The 25674-nt window shown below is 35.7% G+C and overlaps 1 protein-coding gene across 2 annotated transcripts in view; it reads right to left on the reverse strand.

Moving 5' to 3' along the window:
* Nucleotides 1-25674, reverse strand: part of EXOC2 (exocyst complex component 2) — a 130350-nt gene that overhangs the window by 90776 nt on the left and 13900 nt on the right. For both annotated transcript variants that reach the window (XM_042806646.1, XM_042806647.1), the window contains exons 3-6: nucleotides 20785-20961; nucleotides 19266-19392; nucleotides 9506-9619; nucleotides 4382-4506 (exon numbers count right to left, since the gene is read on the reverse strand). In XM_042806646.1, the coding sequence (XP_042662580.1) occupies nucleotides 4382-4506; nucleotides 9506-9619; nucleotides 19266-19392; nucleotides 20785-20961 (543 nt within the window). The remainder of the gene's footprint in view (nucleotides 1-4381; nucleotides 4507-9505; nucleotides 9620-19265; nucleotides 19393-20784; nucleotides 20962-25674) is intronic.

A 25674-nucleotide genomic window follows, 5' to 3' on the forward strand; every position in this document is an offset into this window, starting at 1 on the left:
CTTTACTTGCCAATACAGAATCTTCTTTACTTGCCAATACAGATGTCATACTTGCCTGTTTTTGCATTACTGAGCAACTGAAGTGGTCACTTCCCTATTTTTTTTCTTTCACTTAAAAAGAAACTCTGCAGACTAAGATGCTTTGTAAGGAACACTTCTGAAAAAGTATATTCAAAGTAAATTAATTTACTAACTTTCCAAAGGCTTCTGTGAAGGACATGACTTGCTCATGACAATAAAACACGACTTGTCTGCAAGCATATAAACAGCAGCCCTTTTAGGAATGCTACATTCTAGGTTGCAATTAGAATTATGGGAAATAAATCAGCTGAACTCCCTGCCATTGACAAGTGGGTCAAGTTGAGGTGAGCCCAGTTCCCCTCAGCTCAGTTTACAGCTCCCTTTAGCTGATGAAAAAAACTTCCTGTTGAACATCATCTCTGCAGCAAAGTCACTGTCAAACTGTCAGCCAAGCTAACAGGCAGAGAGACATCAGGATCTGATAAGACAACTCTATTTTCCAATAAATTAAACCAAACAAGCAAGTGTTCTGGCCTATTTGACCTTTTATTTTCTTAGTAAACAGTTTCTAAATCACAAAATACAATCAACATCTCAGCATAGCTTTTTATGGTTTTCATTGCTTACTCGTGAAAATATTAATACTCATTTAAATATGTGATACACTCTGATAGCACACTTAAGAGCAGACTTATTTTACTGGTCCCAACTAATGAAAAAAAGCTACACCATAATCAGTAATTCAGGGTTTCCCACATCAAGTTCATATATTTGAAACAAACCTTGTTAAATGTCTATGAGTTATAAAAACAGGTATAAACAGATGTGCAAATAGATGAAGTATCTGGTAAAGCAAGCGTTACACCTATTAAAGTGAGCATCCTCTATCCTCTATCCATTTAGGGAGACCCAGGAGAAATAACTGTAGAGAGATAGCTCTACTCTACAACAATGGAATGAACCTGCAGTTTATGAAGCGTAACCATTGGGTTTGGAAGATGTGTTCTAGGATATCTGAATGGGAAAACTAGGAGCCTGAGTTTTTGCCCATCAACAAAAATGTACCTTTAGAAAATGCATTAGATTTTCGAAATCTTCACAAAGGGAGTAAAAAAAAAAAAAAATCCAAAACCAAAATGAAGCAGCTCAGGAAATTTAAATCTTATTGGAAGACAAACTAGATGTATTCAATAACGATTGTCCCTTGAGTCACAATCCATCTGTGTCATTTGTATGCTCAACATCAAATAATTAAAGTTTGCAGAACCAAGACTATGTCCCTAAGAGTTTGTGCCAAAATAATCTTTCAGTTTTCAGATATAAATTGTTCTTCAAGTAGCTTTGTTTAAATGCATAAAAATTCTAGGTGCACCTTTTTAAAGGAGAAAGTAAGACATACAAATTCACCCTTACATGTGTAAGGACAGAAAAGTGCCATTACATCACCTTGTGCAAACACTGTAGAGCCAGAGTACAACAGGATTTTTAGTTTAATGTTCTTCTGTTAAAGAACTTGAATTTCATAATTGCACGCCTAAGAATTAATGGGAGTGTTTGAGGGTTTTTGGTTTGTTTTGTTGTTTGGTTGTTTTGTTGGAGGGACCTCTGTTAACAACTTTTGTTGGTGTTTTTTTTTTTTTATTATTTATTTTTTATTTGTTTTGATTTTTTGTTTGTTTGTTTTTTAATTTTACATCTGAGCTGTTTCTCTAGAACAACGCCAATAATGCTTATGCTTAATTCTTGTCATCTTTTCTTTGAGAAAACTATAGTGATCAAATGTTCTGGAGAAAAGCTTTTGACACCTGGCAGGTGGGTTGGATGATGGTGTCAAAGATACCCTTTTTCTTGCTACTACTAGAAGCCTCTCCACATCCAGCTTAGCTGTTGATTGCATCCACCACAGGTTCAAGTCTTTCAAAAGTTATGCAATTTTTCCAGCAACACACTCTCAAAAATATTCTACATAAGGAGGAAGAAAGGGTAAATAAGCACTTCTGCATTAGAAACCTGAAATTCATATGCGTTAGGGAGGTTTTTTGACTGAAAACAATCAAAAACACTTCTGCACATGCATTTAAAAGGAAATTTCAGCAGAGAAATGCATATTACATATGCTACAGAAGCATCCTTATTAAAAATTTGGTTTCAGAATTGATAAATCCCTTAAACTCCAGTGTTGTAGCTTTGAATTTATAAGAGAATAAGACCTCAAGTCTCCAATTTTCTACAACAGCATCAAGGCCATTTGTTCTTAGTACTATTTTAATTAATTGTTTAGAAAAACACAAGCTACAAGTCTGTTTCCTGTTGAGCACTTAAGGGGGATCATTGGGAGGAAGACAAAACTAAGACATTTTGGTTACAGATGAAAAGAGGCACCAAGAACCACATGAGTCATATCAACTTTTGAGTTCATAATTTATCTAAAGGACTGCACTCTCATTTCAGGTCAAATAACATACTGGTATAGATAAGAGATGCAAAACAATATTACAGCTATTATATTTTTTTTAAATTGAGAACACAGTAGTTAGTGAAATAAACAAGTTTGCTTTCCCTATCATTATTTCATTAATATTTTCTACATTCCTACTTGCTCTCTGACCTCTTCATTTATCAGGAAATCAATCTCCAAAGGCAAGAAGCCTACACTTTAATAGATGGAACAAGAGAAAAATCACTCAGTTGTGTTCAGACTTTCTACAACTTTACAACATTTATGGTTTGCATTAGCTTTCTGTAAACCCCACTAAGTCTTTGCTGGTCTAAAAAATAATCTTACAAGGTAAAAAGTAGTGCTGGAGGAAAAATGTGTTATCCATACCAGTAACTGTTTAGAAACAGAACACTGAATTTTTTTATAGTAATTGATATTCTATATGCAAAGCAGATTTGGCTGTGAAAAAGTCGCATTTCAATATTTTCTCAGGATTATTTAGGATTTTGAACTATTTAAGAAAAATCAGGATTTCAACATTTTCATGATATTTAAGACTTAGAAAGAAACAGCCTATTATTTATCCTAGCATTTAATAAAAACTTGACTTAAAGAGTTAAAGAACGCCAAATACTGATTCTTCTAAATGCCTTTTTCTATGACAACCACCACATTCTTTAGTAATTCCATGGAATCATTTAATACTTCTCTTCTGTTATTGAAGCTATCTAGAGTTAGGCCAAGGTTTTCCAAAGCTGCTCAGTGATAGGTCAGCTCTGGGTAGAGAATTAAAGACTTTTAGGAGTTAAGCTTCTTCACAGGAAGAATCTTCACATGTCTCAAGAAGAGGTCTTCCTTACCAAAGCACATATGTTTGCACTTGGGGAAAAGGTTGTCCTCTTAAAAATTACAAAATTAGGTAGGTAGCCAAAAAACTATCAACCAGTTTTGAAAATGCTACCATCTGAAGGGCAGGTCACAGGTTAATCTGCCTGAGGCAGTAATACAGGTGGACCACCAGGTGAGAAAGCATTACCTTCCCTTTTCCCTGACACAGGGAAGGGCCATCAGGTGGTTAGTGAGCGGCCTGCAAGTGGGTCAAGAAAAAATTGGTACTTCTCCGAAGCAGTGTTCCTAAAGCCCACAAAGTGCTAGCCTGGCTGAGGCTAATAAATTTTCTTAATCCATGGTACCCACAACACAGGATCAATGATCAGGAGTGGTAATCCTGCAATATATAGAGAGTACTTAGGAAGAACAGCATAGTGGTAAAAGTCAAACCTATTGGGAGTGGCCCAGCACTGTTACCTTCTTATCCAGCATAGTCCCCAGCTAGGCAGGACTTTGGCAGCCCACAATGAGCTTCTACCTGAGACAATTTTATGCTTAAGAGTATGCGTGTGTGTGTGTATACCTCTATATAAAATAAATATATATATAAAATGGCACCTCACAACTAAGGTAATCTCACTAGCATGTTGTATTTTCCCTATGGCAAGCAGAACATAAAGGTCATCTGATTTCCCAAGTCAGAGTTTACTGAATATTCATACAGTTATGACAGACTATTGGATAAGGCATCATAAAATCAAGTTTTTACATTGCTACCATTCGTAAGTCATCTTAACCTTATCTCCAGTTTAACATCTCCTCTCTTTTCTGGATTTGTGGTCTAAGCAGTTTCATCAAATGCTTCTAGTTCCTTTAAGATACATTTGGTGCCATCTTTTACAAATATACCACAACAATCAGCTACAGACAGTCCCAGCTCATGACCAACAGAATGCAAATCTGGGGCTCATTATACACTTTTAGAAGAGACTGTGAAGAAAACCAGTATTTTTAATATTAAATTCAACCATACATGCAGATATTGTGTTTTCTTCTATAATGTATTTAGTAAGTGCAAAGCATCTTTACCTGACAGAGCATCTTGTGCTTCAAAAAATGTGCTGAGACCTCCTTTCACATAAGCTAGACTCCCCTCATTTTTCTTATTGGCTTGTTTCTTCAAATTCACAACAGCCATTTTGAGCTGATCAAAACTGAAAAAATAAAACAAGAAAACCCCTGTGACATTCAAACAACGAATAAAGGTCAGCTAATGAATAAACAGAACAAACTACTTGGAAAATAAAGCCAGTTACTTTTGCAACAGCTATTAAGGACTGAGAAATTGCTAACGAGTGTACTTCTTGATAATGACAATTTACTCATAGTCTGAAGAGTTTTTTTTTTGTTGTTTGGGTTTTTTTTTGTTTTTGTTTTTTTGGGTTTTTTTAGTTTTAATCCTAAACGGAGGGCTCCTATCACTTGTGATGGAACAGACTATATTCTAAATTAGTCAAGAAATTTCTTCTAAACATGCAATATTGCTCTTAGTTAGCTGTCTGTACAGAGGTGATAATACAATTCACTACACTCAGTACACAGGATTAATTACTGGGATGTCAGAAGTCTCCTTAATAATGACATTTGTTTAACCCTGGAGCTTAGTTCACAACCCTTCTTCATTTTCAGTTTCTTAATTCCTTCAATAATTTTGTTGGTTTGGAACTGAATTGAGTTGGTTCAGAATTGAATGCAGTATTAGTGCAAAAATAAAGCTGAACAGATTCCTGCTTTATAAAAATATGGTTTTTATATGCAGTCTACAGAATTGTTTTTGAAACACACTTCATAAAGGCATATTAATCACCAACTCATCATTGACGCTTGTATGGTAGGTTTCTTTTTATCTTTGTTACCTAGTATTTTTAGATTATTGCCAGTTTAAATTTGATTTCACATTTTTATTTTTTGCAAGGAGCTGCAATTATTTTAGAAGTCTTATGTCATGACTGATTCTTTATTACCTGCATATAATTTTTTTGTTGATGATCATGAATATGATCTTAGTAGTTATGCTACTGGATTCGTTATAAAAGCACTATCACAAACAAGGTCAGAAATACAAATATAACATGATTTTCATCCTTACAGTCTCTTTTTCTACCTGCAGCCCAAACCCATCTCCCTAATACAAAAGAATCAAACACAAAATTGCAGTATACCTCAGTGAGGAGCAGAAAACAAGGCAGTAAGGAAATTAAGACATGAGGGAATTCCACCAATACTCTTTGTCCGTTTTAAACAGTGATAGAAAAAGGCGTATGAAGAAAACAAACCAAACTTTAGCCCAGGCAGTGAGAAGGCTATCACCACCTGCTGGGAGACAAAACACACTGGTGCACTTACAAGCATTTTCCATTTTATACTGACAATGTCACAATATTTTACTTTATTTCCTGTTTCCATCTGCTGGACAGAAATCACATTACTTAATAGGTGGATTGGTCTATTTGGGCATACAAGAAGTACTTACCAGCAGCATTTTCAAACTAATGGAAATCTGTACAGTTCTCTTTTTAAGCACTGTTTCATGTTATTTGATGATCTAATAGTATGTCTAAATAGTTTATTTATATTTGTCAGGATATTGCTGGGGGGGGGGGGGGGGAAGTTATTTTGATTGCTTAAAAAGAATTTCCTTCAAGGAAGAAACAGACATAAGCTAACCAAAACATCAGTGCACCACACATTTAGCACTCCCAATACCTGAGGTTACATAGAGGACAAGAACTAAACCATAGCTCTGTGTTTCGGGAAAAACAGCACAAGTGATATGGGGCAGGTAATTATACAATTCCAGAGTATTTTCAAGACTACATATTTTGAAGTGGAAAGAAAAAAACCCCAAGTTTTGCTTCTTTATTTAAAAAGCTATTTATACTTAGATTCAAAACATGACTGGATTCACCCTACCCTTTAAGCCGTTCTTCCTGTTGAGTTTTACACAGCTTTTGCACTTCCAACATTAAGATCTAGATTTTATAAACCAATATAAACTGAACTAACATGCAAAAAAACAGCTTTTATTTAAAACCAAAAGTTAATACTTTTTATTCTATTGGACTGAGGGGATCATGACTTGAAACTGTTGACATGCAAAGACACAAATCAGTGGAAGCTTTTTTTTCCAAGAAAGATGAAGTACTTAAGCTGATACTAGAAAAAGTGTTAAAAATGTTTTTTCGTAATAGGAAGCTTCAAACTACTATGAGAATGGACTTGCGGGTACTGACCCATTGGCATAGTACAAGTTAAAAAGTGGCCATACTAGCTGATGTAATTAAATTATCAATTCATAGCACTGGTGACCAGAAAAATCACTGTTTTTACAGATATGTTGTCATATTAGAGATAAGTATTACATGATGCTGTTGTTCATATTCCATTGTAACTGCAATAAAAAAAGTCATATAAATCAGTTCTAATATGTAATTTAATTCATTTTCTGGATCCACAGCATCCTTAAATATGCCTGAGCCATCTATGACTAACAGCTGCCAAACCAAATCTCAACACTCTCCAGTTACAGTGATTTTGCAACTTTCCAAGTTCCACTGTCCCACAGCTTAAGCAATCCAGTAGTGGTTTTAATCTGCATCTAAGTGTCCCTTGTCGCAAACTGAGACAGTTTGTTCCATCCTTGGTAAACCAAGAGCAATTGATGGCTATCCTTGAACTGTCTACTATATATTTCAGAACAAGCATTCTGTATTAACTTTGTTTCTTTTCTAAAAGCACCCAACTAATTCAAGCTGTATACCCGCACATACTTATATACTCCTATTTTTGTGGCTCAGCCCTCATATCTATCTTAAAGCAGTGGCCAAAACTGGGTAGACCACTTCAACTGCAACTCTAATAACACCAAGCAGAATAATTATACCATATCTTACATAACACAGTCTTGCTGATACACCCTGGAAGATGATTTGTACTAGACAGCCAACTGGTATTTATGGCATGTTGCAAACATCAGGCTGTCTTCTGTAGTACTGTTGCCCAATCCCAGGTGCGTACTCTGCTGCTTGCCTTCCCACACCCCTCTGAGCCTTGCACTCAACTATTTCACAGTTGCTACAGACAAGGACACCACTGGTTATCACGTCCCCTGCCTTGCCTGCAAGAATCAGATTTAGGAAAGCAGCACCCCTGATTGCCCACCTAGCAGCTACGCTAGAAGTCATTCCCCAAACTCCCCACAAACCTCCTGGACTGCAGCCCTCCCTGTAAATATCAGGGAGGTTAAAGTCTTGTACAGGAACCAGGGTCTGCTCTCTGGAGACTTCCTCAAGTTGCCTAAGGAAGATTTTGTTCACTTCCTCATCTCGCTGTGACTTCACCCTCCCCAGCCTCTTGAACAAGCTCTCAACCGTACTGCTACCTGCTCCATCAGAGGGACCATATATTTATTCAGGCTGTTCCTTCACATGAACGTCAAATCCCTCTTCTTTCCTGGGTGGGTATCTTTCTCAGAAGGTCTCTTCAATACCATCACAGAACACCAGGCACATGAGCTATCCCACTTTATTCCAATGATATGCTTATCTAATCCCACATGTGGAGCTCTGGCTCCTCTTACTTGTTTCCCAGGTCACATGTGAGTGTGTAAAGGCACTTGTGGTTAGACCCTTGCAACTGGTGATGTAATTCCCAACAGCATTCTCAATGCCATCACTGAACCATACGTGTAGTGCTCTGCTCCTTCATTTAACCGCAAGCTGTTATCACCATAACCTGATATTCCTAATTTGGAGTCCTTCTTACCAAGGTGCAAAGATGCTGGCAAAGATGCTCCTGTCCTACTTTTTCAAATTAATCCCATTTCTCACTAGCAGTCCCTGGCTCTTTAGTAACGGATCCATGGCTACAGAAGTAAAATATGCTGCCTTTGAAACCAGTAGTACAGACAGCTGTGAACCTATGGGATGCATCCACTATTACCTGAAGCTTTCCCTTTCACCTGTAAATCAAAGAAGATTCCCAGGCTCCCAGGTTCTTAATTTTTGTTCCCAGAGCTTTGCGATCACTCTTGATCCATCCTGCATCTCTTTTGGCAGCATCACTGGTGCCCGCATGAATGAGCAACAAAATGGCAATAGTCCAAGGGCCAAGCAAAGGAAATTTCTTAAAAACAGCTACATCAAGAGCTGTTCATTCTTTCATACTTTATTATCTCCTCAGCTTTTTCAAGAACCTGATGATCCCTGAAGTTATCAGATTGTGAGACGCAGAATTAATTTTGAATCACTCCTCTTTTAGTTACTTGATTTCAAAAGATGCTATCATTACATGTGCATTAGGTAATAATGTTCTATTTTTCCCAAGTAGATTAATGGTTATTTCTGGAGCTCCTAAAACCAAAACACACATCCCCTGCCCCCCTTCCCCCCACCAGAAACCAACCCATACCTGCTTCTACCATTAGATACCAAAAAAATATTGAATAAGTTTGCAAAGTGGTATTTCCCTTCAAAATACTAATCAGAATACCCAGCTGAAAACACTGAAAAAAAAAAAAAGGCTCAGCAGCTACTAAAAATGGCTACCAGTGTCATCCCATCATCAGCAGATAAAAGTTTCAGCTTAGTTATACATGCAAAAATATATCTACATAATGCACTCATCTAAGTACCTATTACGAACTAGATTAAAAAATAAGACATTAGTGGTTAAGATTTTAAGATATTTACCTGAAGACCTTACTCGTCCAGCTTCTTTTACTATAACATTTTGCACAAGAGTTAACTAAAAGCTAACTGATACTACTAACAGTTTTATTTCTAGTTGTCTTCTCAGTGCCCTTATCCTGACTTAACACCTGGAGTTTCCACTCAAGGCCATGCTGCTTAACTTCTTGATTCACAAAGCGCTTTAGCCTGAAGACAGACAAATTCCATCTGACATGGGGTAGGGGGAAGGAAAGAGGATCTTAGGTCTGGTTAAAATTAGGTCTGGTTAAAAATGAAGTGTTCCTCATAACCACATTGAGCAAACTGGTTGATTCAAGTTTCTAGTCAAGCAGAAACACCACAGGCAGTAGAGACTACAGGTCTATTAACATAAATGCCAACCACCAATGATACATCTATTGCATCATGGAATAACATCAAATGACTTGCATTTAAAACAATTATTTATATGTTAGCAACAAACCTTGTTGTTGAATGATTCTCAATCAGGTACCAGGCAGCAGAAAAGTTTTCACTAGTGAAATCAGCACTCATTCCAGGAAACAGTGACTCTAAATCTTTTTGAGGAAATCTGCCTCTGAAAAATTAATAATAATTTCTTCAATGAGACATATATTTGTGAACATCTTACAATTAAGAGTGACACAAAGAAAAAAAAAATCATGTTCCAACAAGATACAAAGTTGTATCTCACCATGAAATTAAATCTGTTATTACAAACACGTAGTGTGACAGGGAAAGAAAAGATTTAAATCTAAGTAAAACTAATTTAACATTTTGATTTTACCATTACACAAACAGAAATGTTGCCTGTCCAAAATATTTCTAAAGAAAGAGAACTGCTGCCTTTGGAAAATGTGACTAGACAGACTAAGCATGATACTACCAATATTCAAATGCAGGACCACTAATTCTAATTGTTCTCAAAGTCAATTCTACCTTTTAAACAGGAAAATCAGTACACCAAGCCAAGTAAATAAGAGCGAATATTCTGTATATGCCATGAACCAGTATCTATTTAACTTTAAAATGACAGGACATCATCAGGTTGACAGCTTGTAAGTGATCTCGCACCATCATTGTCTATTGGTCCACATGCAGCAGAAGTCCCACCGAAACATAAAGGAAGATACACAGAGCATACTTCCGTTATATACAAACACTGAAAGAAATTCTGAGTTAAAATCACCTTTCTGCAAAACAGAATACACTGATCTGTCTGTTCATAGTACACAAAACAAAGGAAAAGTTGGCATGTCTTGAGTGAGAAAGAACATGTTTTGTTTGATTTTACTCGGTCTTAAAGATAGCATGTGAGCCAATTCCTTTTGAAAGCAGATTCTCTACAACAGTATTTTTGAAGCTACAAGTAGCTTTTAAGATATTCATACAGAAAATTTATCCCATTTGTTTTAAGTCAGTGTAACAAAAATTTTAAAGCACTTTGATGAAAACATGACAACCTTCACCCCTCAGTCCAGACACACACTTAACACTTGGCCTTATTCACTCCACCATATACTCTCAGTACATCACCAGGTGCATTCATCACTATTCTTTATTACCAGCAGCATCCCATCTTCAGAAACTAATTATGGCAAACAAGTTTACTTTTGGTCAACCCCGAACTGGTCAGGCAGTTGGACTAGATTATCATCATAGGTCACTTCCAACTGAAACTGTTCTATTCTAAAAACTTCCTGTCATTTTTGGATCACAACATCAAACTCAAAAGCCAATAAAATCCCCCTCTGATGCTCAAAAGCTACCTGAGCTCTGCTATACAACATACACTGTGTGCAAATGCAAGCCTGCTGTACTTTACATTTGAGATCAAACATGGATGGGGGTAGCAATCCAGAGTCAGCTATTGGAATTAGCTTTAATACATCTGAAAAGCCATTTGAATGGACACAAAAGCAATGATTTGTTAGTTTGGGTTTTTTCTGTCATCTAAACATGTTTCAAGATAGCTAAAGCTGGTTTTATTACCAAAAGCAAACAGCAGATTAAGTGAAGCAAAACTGAAGGCAAGAACATTACAAAGTACAATTATACAAAAACAAATGTTGTTTTCTGTAAGTTTCTATTCATATCCAAATGTCCATTAGCACAAGCAGGTACAAAGGACCTACATACATAATGACATAGCACAGAAGTCTTTCATCAGTAGCACCTGATTACAGCAGGGGCATGAAACAATACTTTTTAAAAACAAGAGAAAAAAAAATGAATTAGATGCAAGTAAAAGTGATGACAGATATAAAAAGTAAAGAGACAGGAAGAATAGTGTGAGAAACATGTAGCAACTAAAAATGAAGGTCCCAACATTTCTCTGTGTCCAGTGAAAAGTGATAACGTTAATATAAAAATTTATAAGTAATGAGATTCAGGATTATCAATAACCTTGAATTTCATGAATGCCAGTTACTGAGCAGAAAAAGCTGATGGATGTAAGAAGAAGGAAGTTTTGATTTATCATTCCTTTAAAGACATTTTAAGATATCTTATTTTTCAAAGTAGTCGAAAGTGCCCAGTAGGCACATGAGTTTGCAGGTTAATATTTCACATGTGATATGTAGCATGGCTGTCCAAAAAAACTTTTATATTAAATCCACACATAGTGGCATCTTTATGGTCAAAGCATTTAGCATTTTTTAATGTTAAAAACAATTTAAAAATTTTTCAGTTACCTCAGAAGAGACTCAGACCTTCAGTGTAAACACTATGTAAGTGCACGCATGCAATACAGAAGCAGAACTTTGTCCATATTTTTCAGAACTTCAATGTATTTTCTCAGAAGCCAAAAGAAACAGATATAACAAAAGCCACACACACTCAACAAATATACCATTATCAAATGCTACTTATTATTGCAAGATTGTAAGACATATGCATGACAGTTTAAGCTTATGCACGACCTACGCAATTCCTAGAGAAAAAAACTCTGTATTTTAAAATATGTATATACACAGAGATAAAGACCAATAATTCAGATGTGGATGTAATATATTTCTGCAAATGAGTTTTGTCCACAGACAGTGGGATATAAATGAAGAGGTTTTTTCAGTTTGATGTTTGATTGCATTGAAAAGTTATTAGGAGCTTTTTTCCAGAAGATGTATTTGTGCAGAACCAGAAATTAGCAATGCGTTTATGAGTGCTTTTATCTCTGTGGACATATTTTAAACATAGTCACAACAGAGTAGAAACATTAATGTGGATGTGTGCGGTATGTTAACAATATGTTACACTCTGTGGTGTAGTATTCTTATTTTTATCATAAATTTTACCAGTAGTTTTTCCACTAACAGATATGGGGAGCTTGGAATGACTTGCTACAGCTGTCTTTACAACAAGCTGCTCACTAAAAAGTTCAAACCGAAAGCAACTGTATTTCTAAAATGTCTGGCCAGATGCATCTAAGAAGAGACTGACTCCACATACACACAAGTTTGTTTCATCAACTTCCATTAGTAAATTAAATAAGTCCTTGGAAGTTTTTCTCATGAAAACTTGCTTACTGTTTACTTATAAACAAGCACATATGCGACTTGAGAAAGTATTTCTGGTTTACTCGTTTCCACATTATGGGATGAATATGAACCAGCAGCAAAAGCTGAGGCCAGGATGACATGCAATGAAATTTTTGGTACTTTTTCTGTTGATTTGCTCATTACACAGGAATCACTTCAAACAGTAACTCTACTTAATCACTGATTAAAAACCAATCACTGTAAAAGAAATGGAACCACAAATTGAAACCAGAAAACCTCAGAAAAAGGAGAGAAGTTTACGTATTTCAAAACATTTACAATTTCAGCAAAGGTACACATATTTACACAGTAGTACTTTCTGCTAGGGAGACTATTTTATCTAAAACAGAATCAGATCTGGTACTAGAACTCTAGTGAACACTTTAAAGTAGCCAAATTCATCCATCAGCAACAATTTTAAATATAAAAGTAATTAAGATTTCACATACTGTTTATATTCATGAGAACTGTAAAAAAATACATTTGATTTCAAGCCACTATACACTTCCACTTCCTTCAAACATATTTTGAGTGAGTATATCTAATACAGTCATGCAGTATTAGATATAGTGGTCCTTGCTTCCATGTAAAAGGCATGCGTGTCTACTTTGGATTCAAAACACATAGGGTACAGTCAATTCACTTGTGTCACATGCACCCATCAATACAAGTCCCTCCCCTCCACTACCCCAAACTTTAGGTTCTGTATAACCTGATATTCAATAAATCTAATTCAACATCACCACAAATACTACTACAGAACTTGGGCATATACAGAGCATTTATATTCTTCAGAAGTTTAAAATTAGTTGTAATCTCCGTGAGTAAGTCACAGCCCCCAAGCAGACACAACTGAGTAACAACAATAGAACGCAATAGCTACTAATGAGCAGGGCTTGACTACGAATGCAGTTTAGCAAGTTGTAATTTTTCTGTAACAATTATTTTGCTTCCAGAGTTTCAGAATCTCAAAGTATGCTTTTCAGCATACATGACAATATTTGCAGATTAAAGGCAGGTCCCAAAACAGGATACAACCACCAAAAGGTAACTTGATCCTCAATTCCACAGGAGTTTATAGGTCAAAAGGAGCAACTTTAAATAAACACAGATTCTGAATAGCAACCAGCATAAGCAAGCTCCAGATAGAGCTGCTGTACACTCACCCCTCTGTCTGGTACCAGTCAGTCTCCCAGAAGCAGGCTTTGTACCAGCTGTACTGTGTTAATAATGCATGCAAGACGACCAGCATAAGGGACATCGGAGTAGACTAAACATGACAAATCAGAAGGTGTTAACAAAGGTCTCTCCAACAGCAAAAAAACAAGGATGCACTCTGGCAATTACTCCCTAGTAACACTGGGTTTATTAGAAATACGACAACAAAATGACAACCATATTTGAGAAACGGCAGAATATAAGGGAAATCTAAGAGATTACAGGCTGGTAGCTGCAACTGATGTGTCAGCCTTACAAGCAGTAAGTATTACTACAGGTTTTAACGCCATAAAACTAGGACTATATGCTACTATATAATGCATCTCTCTCAGGTTTCACAATTTTTCCGTGTGCATCTCTCTGATAAAAGTTTCCACAAACCCATCACATTCAAGGATGAAACTGACTGTATTTCCAAACAAGCCACTTAAAAATAAATAAATATCAAAGCCTCCAGAAAGTCTTTTCCTCTCTCATGGTAGCAAGCTGACATTTACCATTAGGTGGCAGCGTAAGATCATCCGTTCCCTCCTACCAGATGAACTGTTTTGGAAGCTGGCGTGGGAAGAGGGAAGCATCTGTATTGAGTGGGTGGATACAGAAGTATGTGGAATGTATTTAGCATGTCAGCATTTGCTTTCATGTACGAGATGGATCCACCATAATGACCTCTGCTACATGCGAAACAACAAACATTATTCAAAAATTTTCTAACCACCGCTAAACCCAACTGCTCTTACTGCTTTGCAGAGAATAGATTTTCTTAGTCTGACAGAGGAGGTAGAGGCAGGGAACCTTTGATTAAACAAGGACTTGTCATGAAGGAGGGGAAAAACATGTCGTACAGAGAAACAAGCAATTCATTCACAAATCTTATATGGATCTAAATTTTCCACCAACCAATTTCAACCAGTGCTGTTATGAAACAGGCATCACATGTTCTCTCCCAGAACTGTTCAAAATTCTGAATAATCCTATAGTGGTAGGACATAACCTATCAACCTGCTCCTGCACCAGCTCTGCACCGTGAAGACCAACCCAAGTACTGCAACATTGCTGTTAATGTTAGCACTTTCATCCCAAGTTCCCACAATTCTCAGACTAAGGCAACTACTCTGTATACCCTTTTTCTTCCTGCAAGCTATTTAAGCCTTCTGTAAGGGTTTCTCCCTACATCTGCATAACACCACAGCCAGGAATATTCCTTAGGGAGCAAGGTGGCACAGACCTGCTTTGCACTTAAAGCCGGCATAAAGATGGTGATAGAAAACTAAAGCTTTGTATCAGTCTTTACACCATTCTGAAAATTAAAAAACTAGAAATCAAAGATTAAATATTTTAAATACCTATTTTCTGGTGTGAATGAAATACTTCATAGCATCCACACAATAGGCACTAAGTGATAGCAATGTAAAAAACCAACCCATCTAACTGGATCAGTTCTGTGTTTTAAGAGATGAACAAACAACTGTTAGCAAGGCAGGAGAACAAACGTGTGCAAATATTCTTCTATGAATACATCTGTGACTTTAAGGATCACCACTGAAACATAATAACCAGCAAGTTCAAGTTTCATTACAATAGAAATTATTTTATTAGTTAGCAACTGAGATTCTTAGTTAGTTACATGACACAAGAACAGCAATTAATTCTTGGAAAATATAAAGAACTTATCAGCCAGAAATTAAGTATACTTACTGCTTGGTAAACTTGCAGGCTGAAAGAGGATGGCTTGCACATTGTGTATACATATAATATTTAAAATATCTTGACTATGTAAAAAACAGCCAGGAGGATTAATGTATATCCATAGTTCTTACTTTGCATCCTTGCAACATTTGAATATGGATATGAAAAGAGAATTCCAGTACGTATTTAGAGTATATATATTACTCCTACAATATATCTACAGGCAATATTATAATTATTAATAGAACATGTTAGACCCACTATTATCCATTTCCCTTAATTCACAGTCCAAACCTTTTGTTCACTTAACCCAATCAAATTCCAATCTTAAATCTACCGAGTCAGAATTATTTTTTTTTTGTCCCTGTGCTTTCTTAAAAATTTAATTAACTGCTGTACTAAAACACTTCTGTTCATTACTTACAGGATATTTTTTCTAGTATTTCAATGTCCCGTTTGCAGCACCTCAAAAGTAGCCACCTGAATGATTCAAAAGCTACCATTACCTTTCAAACACATTTTAATTGGACAAAGTACCATAAACAATGTTTCAAAAAAGCCACAAAAGGAACTTTTAGAACTAAGCATAACCTGTAGTAAAAAAAAAAAAAAAAACTAAATAAAACCACAATAGATAAGTGATCTCTTTCCCATGCTGCAGATTGTCTTTTCTGTATAATCTGCTGATGACTGACATCCACTTTGTAAAATAAGGACTTCTTTCTCTCTATGTCTGTAATCTACCAACTTCCTGCCTTCTCTTCAATCTGCTTCTACCTAACTTATTCCTATCCTGTTTTCTCACATCTATTTTTCACTGGTTTTCTCCCTGGTCCTCTTTTTAAACATTTCTTTTGTTTACCACTATTTGTATAACCAATACAAGGCACTCATTTGCCTTCCTTATCAGCCATCAGGCTGCAAGGGTTATAAATCCCACATGCTTCAGTTTCAAAATTAAGTGAATTTGCACACATTTAATAACAGCTTCTAGTCACAAGTTACTCCCATGCCTAGTAATGGTTAATGTTAATATCTTGCTTATCCACTCCCTTTCTTAACTTATAATTGCCTTTTTTTACTACCTTGTACAACTTCTCATTATTTACTCATCCCATATGTCAAGTATTTGCAAATGTTTGAGTTTAACTAAACTATATGGTATTAGAGATCATTTTATAAAAGTAAACATCATAATGCTCCAATTTTTCAAGCAAATTATGAAAATTTTCCCATTGGGGAGGCACTTTTCAAACACAGAATGTTTCAGCTATAGTCACAACTATTAACACCATGCTAACACCCAAAGCACGAGGGCAGATCAGGCTTTTCCTCTCTTTCCCCACCTCTGCCCACTCTCCACAACTTACCCCTCAATCCCTCTACACAACTACTTGTTATATTGGCTAGTGTTCCTTCTCTCAAACTGGGCATCTTCAACACCATAATCTTCATGCCTCACCTCCAATGAGCTTGGAGGTAAACTTTGAGATCAATGAACAGTGAACTAGTCTTGATATTATGCTTGCTCAAAGATTTCCCTATTTTTCCCCCTGCTCACAAAAAGCTTATTTCCTATCTGTATTTATATATTTCTGACTTATTTCTTTTTCACACAAAATCTGAGGTTTCATTAACATGGTATTTTCTAATGTTTTCAGATGAAACATTTAAAATATAATATTGTTGGTTTCCTATTTAACAAACATCCAAACAGATGACTAAATTAAACAAATCCTAAACTAATGCTGTTTAGGTTTCTGTATGAGAATTCCCAATCTAATACACTGACACTGTCTTAACTGTAGGAACTGTCAATTTTGGTTATGAAGTCAAATACTACATTAGAAGTTTTTTTACAATAAGAACAAATTAAAGGTAACTGTGTCATAACCATTGTATTTACAGAAAGTATTGTGAGAAATGTATGGACAGAAGACTAGTCAACAGAATTAGCTATCTTGACTTAAATACCAGATAAAACATTGGAAAAGCTGTTGCAGGGTTCAATAAATACAGAATTAAGGCAGAGAAAATTAGTTTTAATGTCAGTCACAACTGTTTCTTACAATGTTTGAGAACATACTATATGCGCTTTGAGATTAAGTGCTTCACTGAAAAAAATAACCGGACAAAATTAATATATCATAATTTTAAAGGGGACTTGCTACCATAAAATAATTAAAAACTTAGTTTTATGCAATGCCAATAGAATACATCACATGGACTAAAGAACTAACTAAAAAAAAAAAAACCACCAACCCGATCCATGGAGAAGAAACACTGAGAACATCTGTACGTCAGGTTTTACCAAAACCCACATTACTCTTTCATCAGTATTTGCATCATCAGCAATCATTTTTTATAAATATTTGGTAAAAACACTAAAAAGAAAGACTGTCATCCGGACTGAGAAGATATATTTGTCAAGGAAGCAACAAGTAGAAGAATATGGTCAAATGCAAGAAGATAATGATAGGATAAAGAAATCCGGGTCATCCCTACAGAATAATGAGCAACCATGCCAGCAGCAAAAGTAGCAACTCAAGAGAATCAGCTAACAAGGCACTCACTGCTAGCTGCCAGAGCACAGCACTGTGGTAAAAAGGATTATTATGTTTTTTTGGTTTTGTTTTGGTTTGGTTTTTTTTGTTTGTTTGTTTTGTTTTGCTTGTTTGGGGTTTGTTTGTTTGTTTTTTTTTAATGTACTAACAGTGGAGGGGGAATGGAAGAGGGACAGTTAAGTCTTCTAAGACACTGGAATACTGTCCACAGTCCTAGAGCCCACATTTTAACAGGGTTGGAAAGCTGGACAAGATGAAAGTGCCACCTGTCAGAAGTTACATCAGATGCTGGAGAAAAATACTTGGAGAGACAAAATCTTCACCTTATTACAAAAAACGGGGTTAGTACTTTGTAAAGAAAGAAAAATACATATTCTAACTAGGAAAGAAATGCAGAGCCAGAGGCTGGAAAGTGATGGCGAATCCACTAGAAATCCCATACAGATTTTGGGAAAGTGGAGTTTCCCTATCAGAACAATGTAACAATGGACACTGCAGATCTTCTCCAGTGCACTCCCCTTCGCAAAGTATTCAGCAGATTACACTCCTAGTAATAGTTTAACTTTAAATAGCTTTTGGCAGAGCTGGTATCTTGATCAGGAGAAATACTATTCTTGATGCTATTTCTAGGAGTTGGGCACATTTAGAGCCCTAAGAGTGTCCCATTTAAAGCCCTTTAATTCCATTTGTCACTCACTATAAAGTTTCTATTTCAGAAGAAAATGTCATGAATTCAGCCATACTTATGAATGAAAGTAAAGAAGTCTGTGGGTTGGAAAATAGGATTAATATTTCAATAAAATAAACTAGTTGATGTGGTATAATAAAACACATTTTACAGTGCAATTTTAGCAACAGATAGCAATCTAAACATTCTTAAAAGCCCCATAAAACTCAAATGCAACAGTAAGTATTCTATAACTGCAATGTATAAATTCAAACCCTTAGGTTATTTACCAATCCTCAAAATCTAAACATCACTGTGGTTCAATATATCAGGCTTTTAGATTATCTACAGTTCTAACTGATGGTCCAAAAATGAGGATTATGTGCACCAGCAGCTCTTCTGAGTACCAAATAGCATACCAACAGCTAATATAGGTATGTATTTTTAAATTGTTCCCTGCCCTGTAAACCACGAAACTTTTCTGGAATTCATGAAGGCACATATAGAGAAAACCACTAAAAAAGTGGATTAAAGGCATTTGGTACTCACTTGTCTATCTCAATACCAAGTGGATTAGCTGGACGTAGGGACAAGGGGGGAATCCCTTTGTTCCGATCAGTGCGCATGTCATAATAGTTCATTTCATCCACCCAGACAGCAGACTGATCCAAGATACCTAGAGAAAACAAAGCGCAGATCCTTAAAACAACAAGGGTTGTGCAGCACTATCAATTTCTAACATATTGAATTAATTTGAAAAAATCCTGATAAATACAAAATTCATGCCTAGGTAAAATATTGGCAGATACATGGCAAAATAACCTGGATGCAATTATGCTAAATTATTTTGTTATAGATGCTGAAAAGGTTTTCATGGTTGGGCATCAAACATTACTCTCTAACAGAGTGCACAGTTTCATGTGCACTAAGCAATTTTCCTGATCACATAGTATTAGTACTTTTCATCCCTCCAAATATTTTGGTATTTGTCCAAGCCTTGTCATCTACTACTTTGAAACAAGCAATTACCTGGAGGTCTTATTTGCATATTTTAGGGAAGATCCCTTTTCTGTGCCACTCACTAACCAAAAAGTGAACTTTGGCCACATGCCAAAACAGATGGTTCAAAGGACACAGAACTGTACTTTGTTTCCAAAGCCTTATCAGAGACAGTGCATAAAAATGAGGCCCAATAGGTCTTGGCCCTCAGCCATACTCTTGGCCATGCCATCCTTTAACATACCCATCAGATATTCAACACCAGATATTACCCCAACCCCACACTTACCCATTTGTTAAAATATCAATTCTCCTCTCCCATCACCAAAAGCTTCACTGTGTAACATTTGCACTTGATTCATCTTTCTATTATTAAGATCTTACTACAGTTTGGGAGAAACTATGTGTTATTTAACTGTCAAGTAAACTGCAGAGAACAAAAGCCTAAAACAGTTCTTGTGGGAACCCTTATGTTAGAAAAGATAACTGTTCATCTTCATCGATGAAGTGTTCTGAAAGAAAAACTTCCAATCCAAAGGGTATTTAGACCATATTCTAGATTAGGCAGAGGTCCTAGACTGTTTGGCAACATTGTTTCAATGGTTAAGCATTTCACAAGAAATACTTAAGACTTTCCATCTTACAGGGTGGTTTGAATTACAAATAAGAAATGGCACTGAGGACTCAACTTTCTTTAAAGGATTAACTGCCATTTCAAGATTTAGGGTTAAAGCTCATGAGCTGGTTTATATTTTCTATTTATCTAGTACACTTAAGAGTAATTACTGGATCTGTTATGAATTTTTTTTTAATTTTAGAAGTTTAATGCTACTCCTTACAGAAGAATAAAGAGCTACTTTTAATTAGTCAGAGGGCTTTACTGAAGTATTAAGAGGATTAATGTATCTATGTATATATTTGCACATTTTATTAATATACTCTGCTTTTCCTAGATAACTGAAGATTGTCCTGAAGTGCATATATTAATCATACATTCTATTTAAAGAGGCACTCAGTCATATATTTGTTTAGCAAAGAAAACATATGTGAATTTGAGTAAGAAAAATACCTATTTTTTCAGGTTTAAGCAGTTTGAAGGAAACAGTTGAAGTTCCTCTGCCACCAGACTTTGTAGTAACAATAATGTCTCCCTTGTCATTTTTAGCCTGTCCAACTCGACACACGATTTTACTGGCAGACATCCATTCAGCAGTTAGCAGACAGTTGTGACCACAGATTGTTAAACCTGCAAACAAGGAAAAAGAAATACCTTACTGTGAATAGAAGTATTTTTTTGAAATTCTAGAATGCAAATACATTTATGATGCTTCATGTATTTTACATAAATATGCGACCCTTCTCCAGTCCCTTATGGCCAACTACAGTGAGAGTCACAAATAAATTTTTCCTATGTTCCCTAGGTGACTTCAGGTCTCTTGTCCTAGTGACACTCCATGAGACACACACAGTGCTGCTTGAGGCTTATTTTAATCTCTTCCACCAGTTACGGGGTACTGCAACTTTTACTTCATGTTGTACAATAGATCTTCTGTCTGCAAGACACAAGAGAACTGCTGTTCAGTATTGTACTGATTTGAAACTTCCATCAAAACTGTATGAAAAAAATCTTTCATAAGTTCACTTCGTATGACTTTGCATAGAAAAAAAAAAATAAAGAAACTGCAAAATATTCACAATGAACAGTGTCTCTGCAACCTTATTTGTTCAGCAGTACTTCTGTGGACACACAAGATTTTTTTGGTCAAAAAAGCGTCGATTAACAAATATTCTGTCCCAATCTCTTCTGTACAAAATCTATGATGCAAGACTGACTCTACTGGATAAGTGACCCTTGTTGTATGAAAGAATAGTCATGTAATGTTTATCTATTTCCTCTTCTAAACTTTCTCATAACAGAAGTACAAATGACGAACTATGAAATAAAAATACAACATATATTTTAGCCATGAAGCTCTCTTGTAGGAAAAGACTGTGGTATATTAAAATGTGTCAAGCTTTAGTGTTTAAGAACACTTCTTCACACTTAAGAGTCAAGGTACACCTTAATGTAAGGTCCAAGACTTCCTGGGGCTTCACATCAAATCAGTCTGATCTGCTGATCAATTTGACCGATTCTGGTCAGATCAGGACTCTGGATGATGGAATTGATAGATTGTTTTCTCAGATCTAGAACAACAATTTCTGTATTCCGAAACGGAGTCGTGCTGTCCTGAAGATTTGGCAAGAATTTCCATAGTATTGATTTGGAGAACAACTTAATTAGGTTCTTTGTAAATAATACCCTTACCTAGAAACATCTTGCTTTCTGTCCAAAAGGACAAGGCCTTACTAGTGTGTTGGCTGTACTGGAGTATAAACTAGTCAGTCATAGCAGTTCCTCCCCTGTTGGCCTGGCTTTTGTTTTTAATTTCTAGAAAGCTCTGACCAATTTAAAAAATACTTACAGCCAGAAAAGGGTCAGCATATGTGGCTTGGTACCAAAGCTTCACACTCACTTTTTCTCACAATTTAAGTCTCTGACATTACGCAGCAGACAAATTTGGCAGTTTTCATGGTTGTCAGACATAAAAATGCCTTACTCCCTGCCAAAAACTATTTTGAAAATGAAAACTAAAAAATAAAAACCAGAAAGGCACTGAATCTTGTTACAAATGAAAGTAATTTTACTTGAGCAAGGACAGTAGATTTGTCTCTTAAAAGATGACCGAATGGTGGTGGTGAATGGCACAAAATAGGATACACACACACAAAAATGTCTTAAAATAAAAAAAATATTTTGGTTGTTATTTATTTGCAGTATTCTAACCAGGCCAGTTTTTATTTTTCAGAGGGGAAGGAAGGAAAAAAACACTCACACATTTATGATGCATGGGTTTTAACCTTGGGTTATATTATTACACCTCTTCTGGTTTTATGCTAGCAACTTCTCTGAAGGAAAAAAGATTGAGGTAGGAACTAAGACTAACTGAAATAATCTGTCTGAACCATTAATAAAGGGGTTTTCACCCTAGAACTTCAAAGGTCTGAATTAATGCTTAAAATGAAGGAATACTTTAAAATCACAATCTGAGCTATCGCAATTTAGTAGGGTAAAAATTTTGAACAACTGTTTCAAAGATCCTTGTATCAATTATTTTCTCCTCATCAGAGGTTCCTAAAGCTCTCAAGAAAACAAGATCACGAGATCCAACACTTCTGAACTGAAGGGAAACAGCATTTGTCTGTATCATAAAAATGCAGAAGAAAATAAGTCTCTTATTAACATTTTATATACCACACTAAATATAGCAATGGCATAAGACAATTTCTAAAACAAATAAAGACATGTTGGGGGAGACCTTTTGATAGTACAGATATGACGTTTTTTTCTCCAGAAGGAGAAAACTTCCCTTTAAATAAAATTTCATTTTGTTCTGTTGCACGGTACAAGGATCTTAGAGAACATCGTACTTGAGTTCTAGCCTTTATGTGCCTTTCAATAAATAAGCACAAGTAATTCTCTTATTGAGACTTTCCAATTATTGTTCAGCTTATATATTGACAATTTTACAATGCCTACAAAATACAGCTGCAAATGCCTTAATAGACAAACTGAACCTTGAGAGCACCCTACAGGTATCTCCTGGTTTTGACTTATTGTACCATGAGTTACAGTGTTACAAATAAACTTTTCATTTGGTTTCAAAGATACAAAGAGTTTACTAGAAGGCTCTCCCTTAAATGAAACAAAAAGGCATGTTCTTCTATTATGTGATATTCTGTTTATATATATATAAAAGTTCCTTGCTTTCCATTTTACTCTAGTGCATCTCAAATAGCAGATTATAAACTTTGTAAAACCCTCACTCAAATTTGCTTAAATTTCATGCCTACAAAGGCTCACTTTTGCAAGTATTTCCATTCAATTCACAGGGAATATTTACATGACTAATTTAACCATGAAAAGAAATCTTTACATGTCTGGGGCCTTAGTCACTTACTGGAGAAAGCTGAGAACTGAGCTAAGGAAAGAAATAAGGCAATCCGTTATTTATTTTTTTATTTTTACCTCAAAGCATGAGATTATTAGCAGCTATGTGTTACAAGACTTACTATGAAAAAAAAAAAAAAAAAAAAAAAAGAAGAAAAAAAAAAAAAGAGAGAAAAGTATTTGGAGATAGTCAGCTGCAATAGTGAGGCACAGTTCAGGAGATGTCTTCCTTCCAAAAGGATCCTACCAATGAACTAGTGAATGAGGTTATCAAAGTACATCAGCCACATAAATACACAAAAATATACTCACCTCTAATATTATCAGTTACTTGACTATTTCTCAATAAGGATTCATTAGTGTGCTGCAGTCTTGGCTAGCAGCTCAGGAAAATACTACTTCCCCTTGTGAAAGACAGCAATTTGAAGTGGAGGGGAAAATTGTAGTAGATTATGCTTGGCCATGGAGTTCATTGTGGTGGCCACAAATGGAATTTGGGAATCTCAGTTTACAGCCATGAAGTGAAATATTGTTCCTAGCAAAGCCAAACAAAATTCCAATGGACTTCAGACGAATCATGATTCCACAACAAATTAGATAAACGGTCTTTAACATGAATACTGAAGTGCGCATATGCTTAACTTATAAAAAAGGGAAATTCCAGTAGTTATAGTTAACTTGGATTTCCAGAAAATTTTAAAGTCCTTCTCGAAAGGCTTGAGAAAACTAAGCAGCTATAGGATATGATCCTCAAATGAATAAATAGCTTAAGATAGAAAGCAAGGTTACAGTAAATGACATGTTTCCACTGAAGAAAGTTTCCACAGGGTTATGTGTTGGCTTATGTTCATAAATATTTATATTAATAAATTACAAGATAAAGAAGTTTAAATTTGCTGATAATATTAATTTACTTAGAATGTAAAGACCATAAAAACTAGAAAAAATGCAGAACAGGCCTTATGAAACTGAGTAGATGTGCTATAATCTAGATGCTATAAAACAGCAGCTGAAATTAATGAGCAAAGACATGATGCACACAGGCAAAACCTTAAATACACAGATGACAGGCTCAAGCTGACTACTACCCTCCAGCATTAATTCATGGTTCTATAATAGGCAGAATAAAGAAAAAAAATGAGCTCGGTGCTTAGTAGGGGTTATACAGAAAACAGAATTCTATGGAAGAAACACAAAACAAAAGTGAGAGTACAGTATTATGCCACAGTACATTCACACCCTGAACACTGCACGTAACCAAGACTATGTTGATTCATGATTGGTAGTGAAACTGAAAGAGATTCACTGAAGAGCAACAAGAAGGGTCAAAGATACATGTAGAAAATTTAAATACGCTAGGACCTTTCAGCCTGGAAAGAGGCAACAGAACAGTGATGATCAAGATCTGTATGGTCAGGAGAACCAGAGAAAATTGCTTATTCTCTTTTTCAACGCAAGAGTTAAGATGATTCAAATGAAGTTACCATGTTAAAATCAAAACAGCAAATGAAATGGTTCTTCACATAATGTGCAGCTAAATCATTGAACCTGCTTTGTCATAACTGTTGCATACACACAAATTGACTTTTACACTAATTCAAGGAATAGCTATGCTCAGTGACTTTCTCAATACACTGAAAACACTTCTAATAAGAAAGTCTCCATGCTGAAATTCTCGTTACCCCTACCCTCTTCTAGTACACTCCCATATGCATTCATTCTTAAGTGTTCAGCACAGGATGTCGAGTCAGGCTAAGAGTTCATCTAGCAAACTATGGTCATTCTAATTAGTTACACATTGAGCAGCATCCCTGAATTTATGGATTCTAGCTCATTTTTGTGAAAAGGGCATTCCTCACGGATTGCAATATAGATTGCAACATAGATTTTGCCTTAAAAAAAAAAAATCTCTAATCATATCCTAAATGTGACACACTACCATCTCAACAGATGTTTTTTTCAACTTAC

Source organism: Tyto alba, unplaced genomic scaffold (genome assembly GCF_018691265.1).
Source record: "Tyto alba isolate M040663 unplaced genomic scaffold, T.alba_DEE_v4.0 Super-Scaffold_48, whole genome shotgun sequence".
NCBI lineage: Eukaryota > Metazoa > Chordata > Aves > Strigiformes > Tytonidae > Tyto > Tyto alba.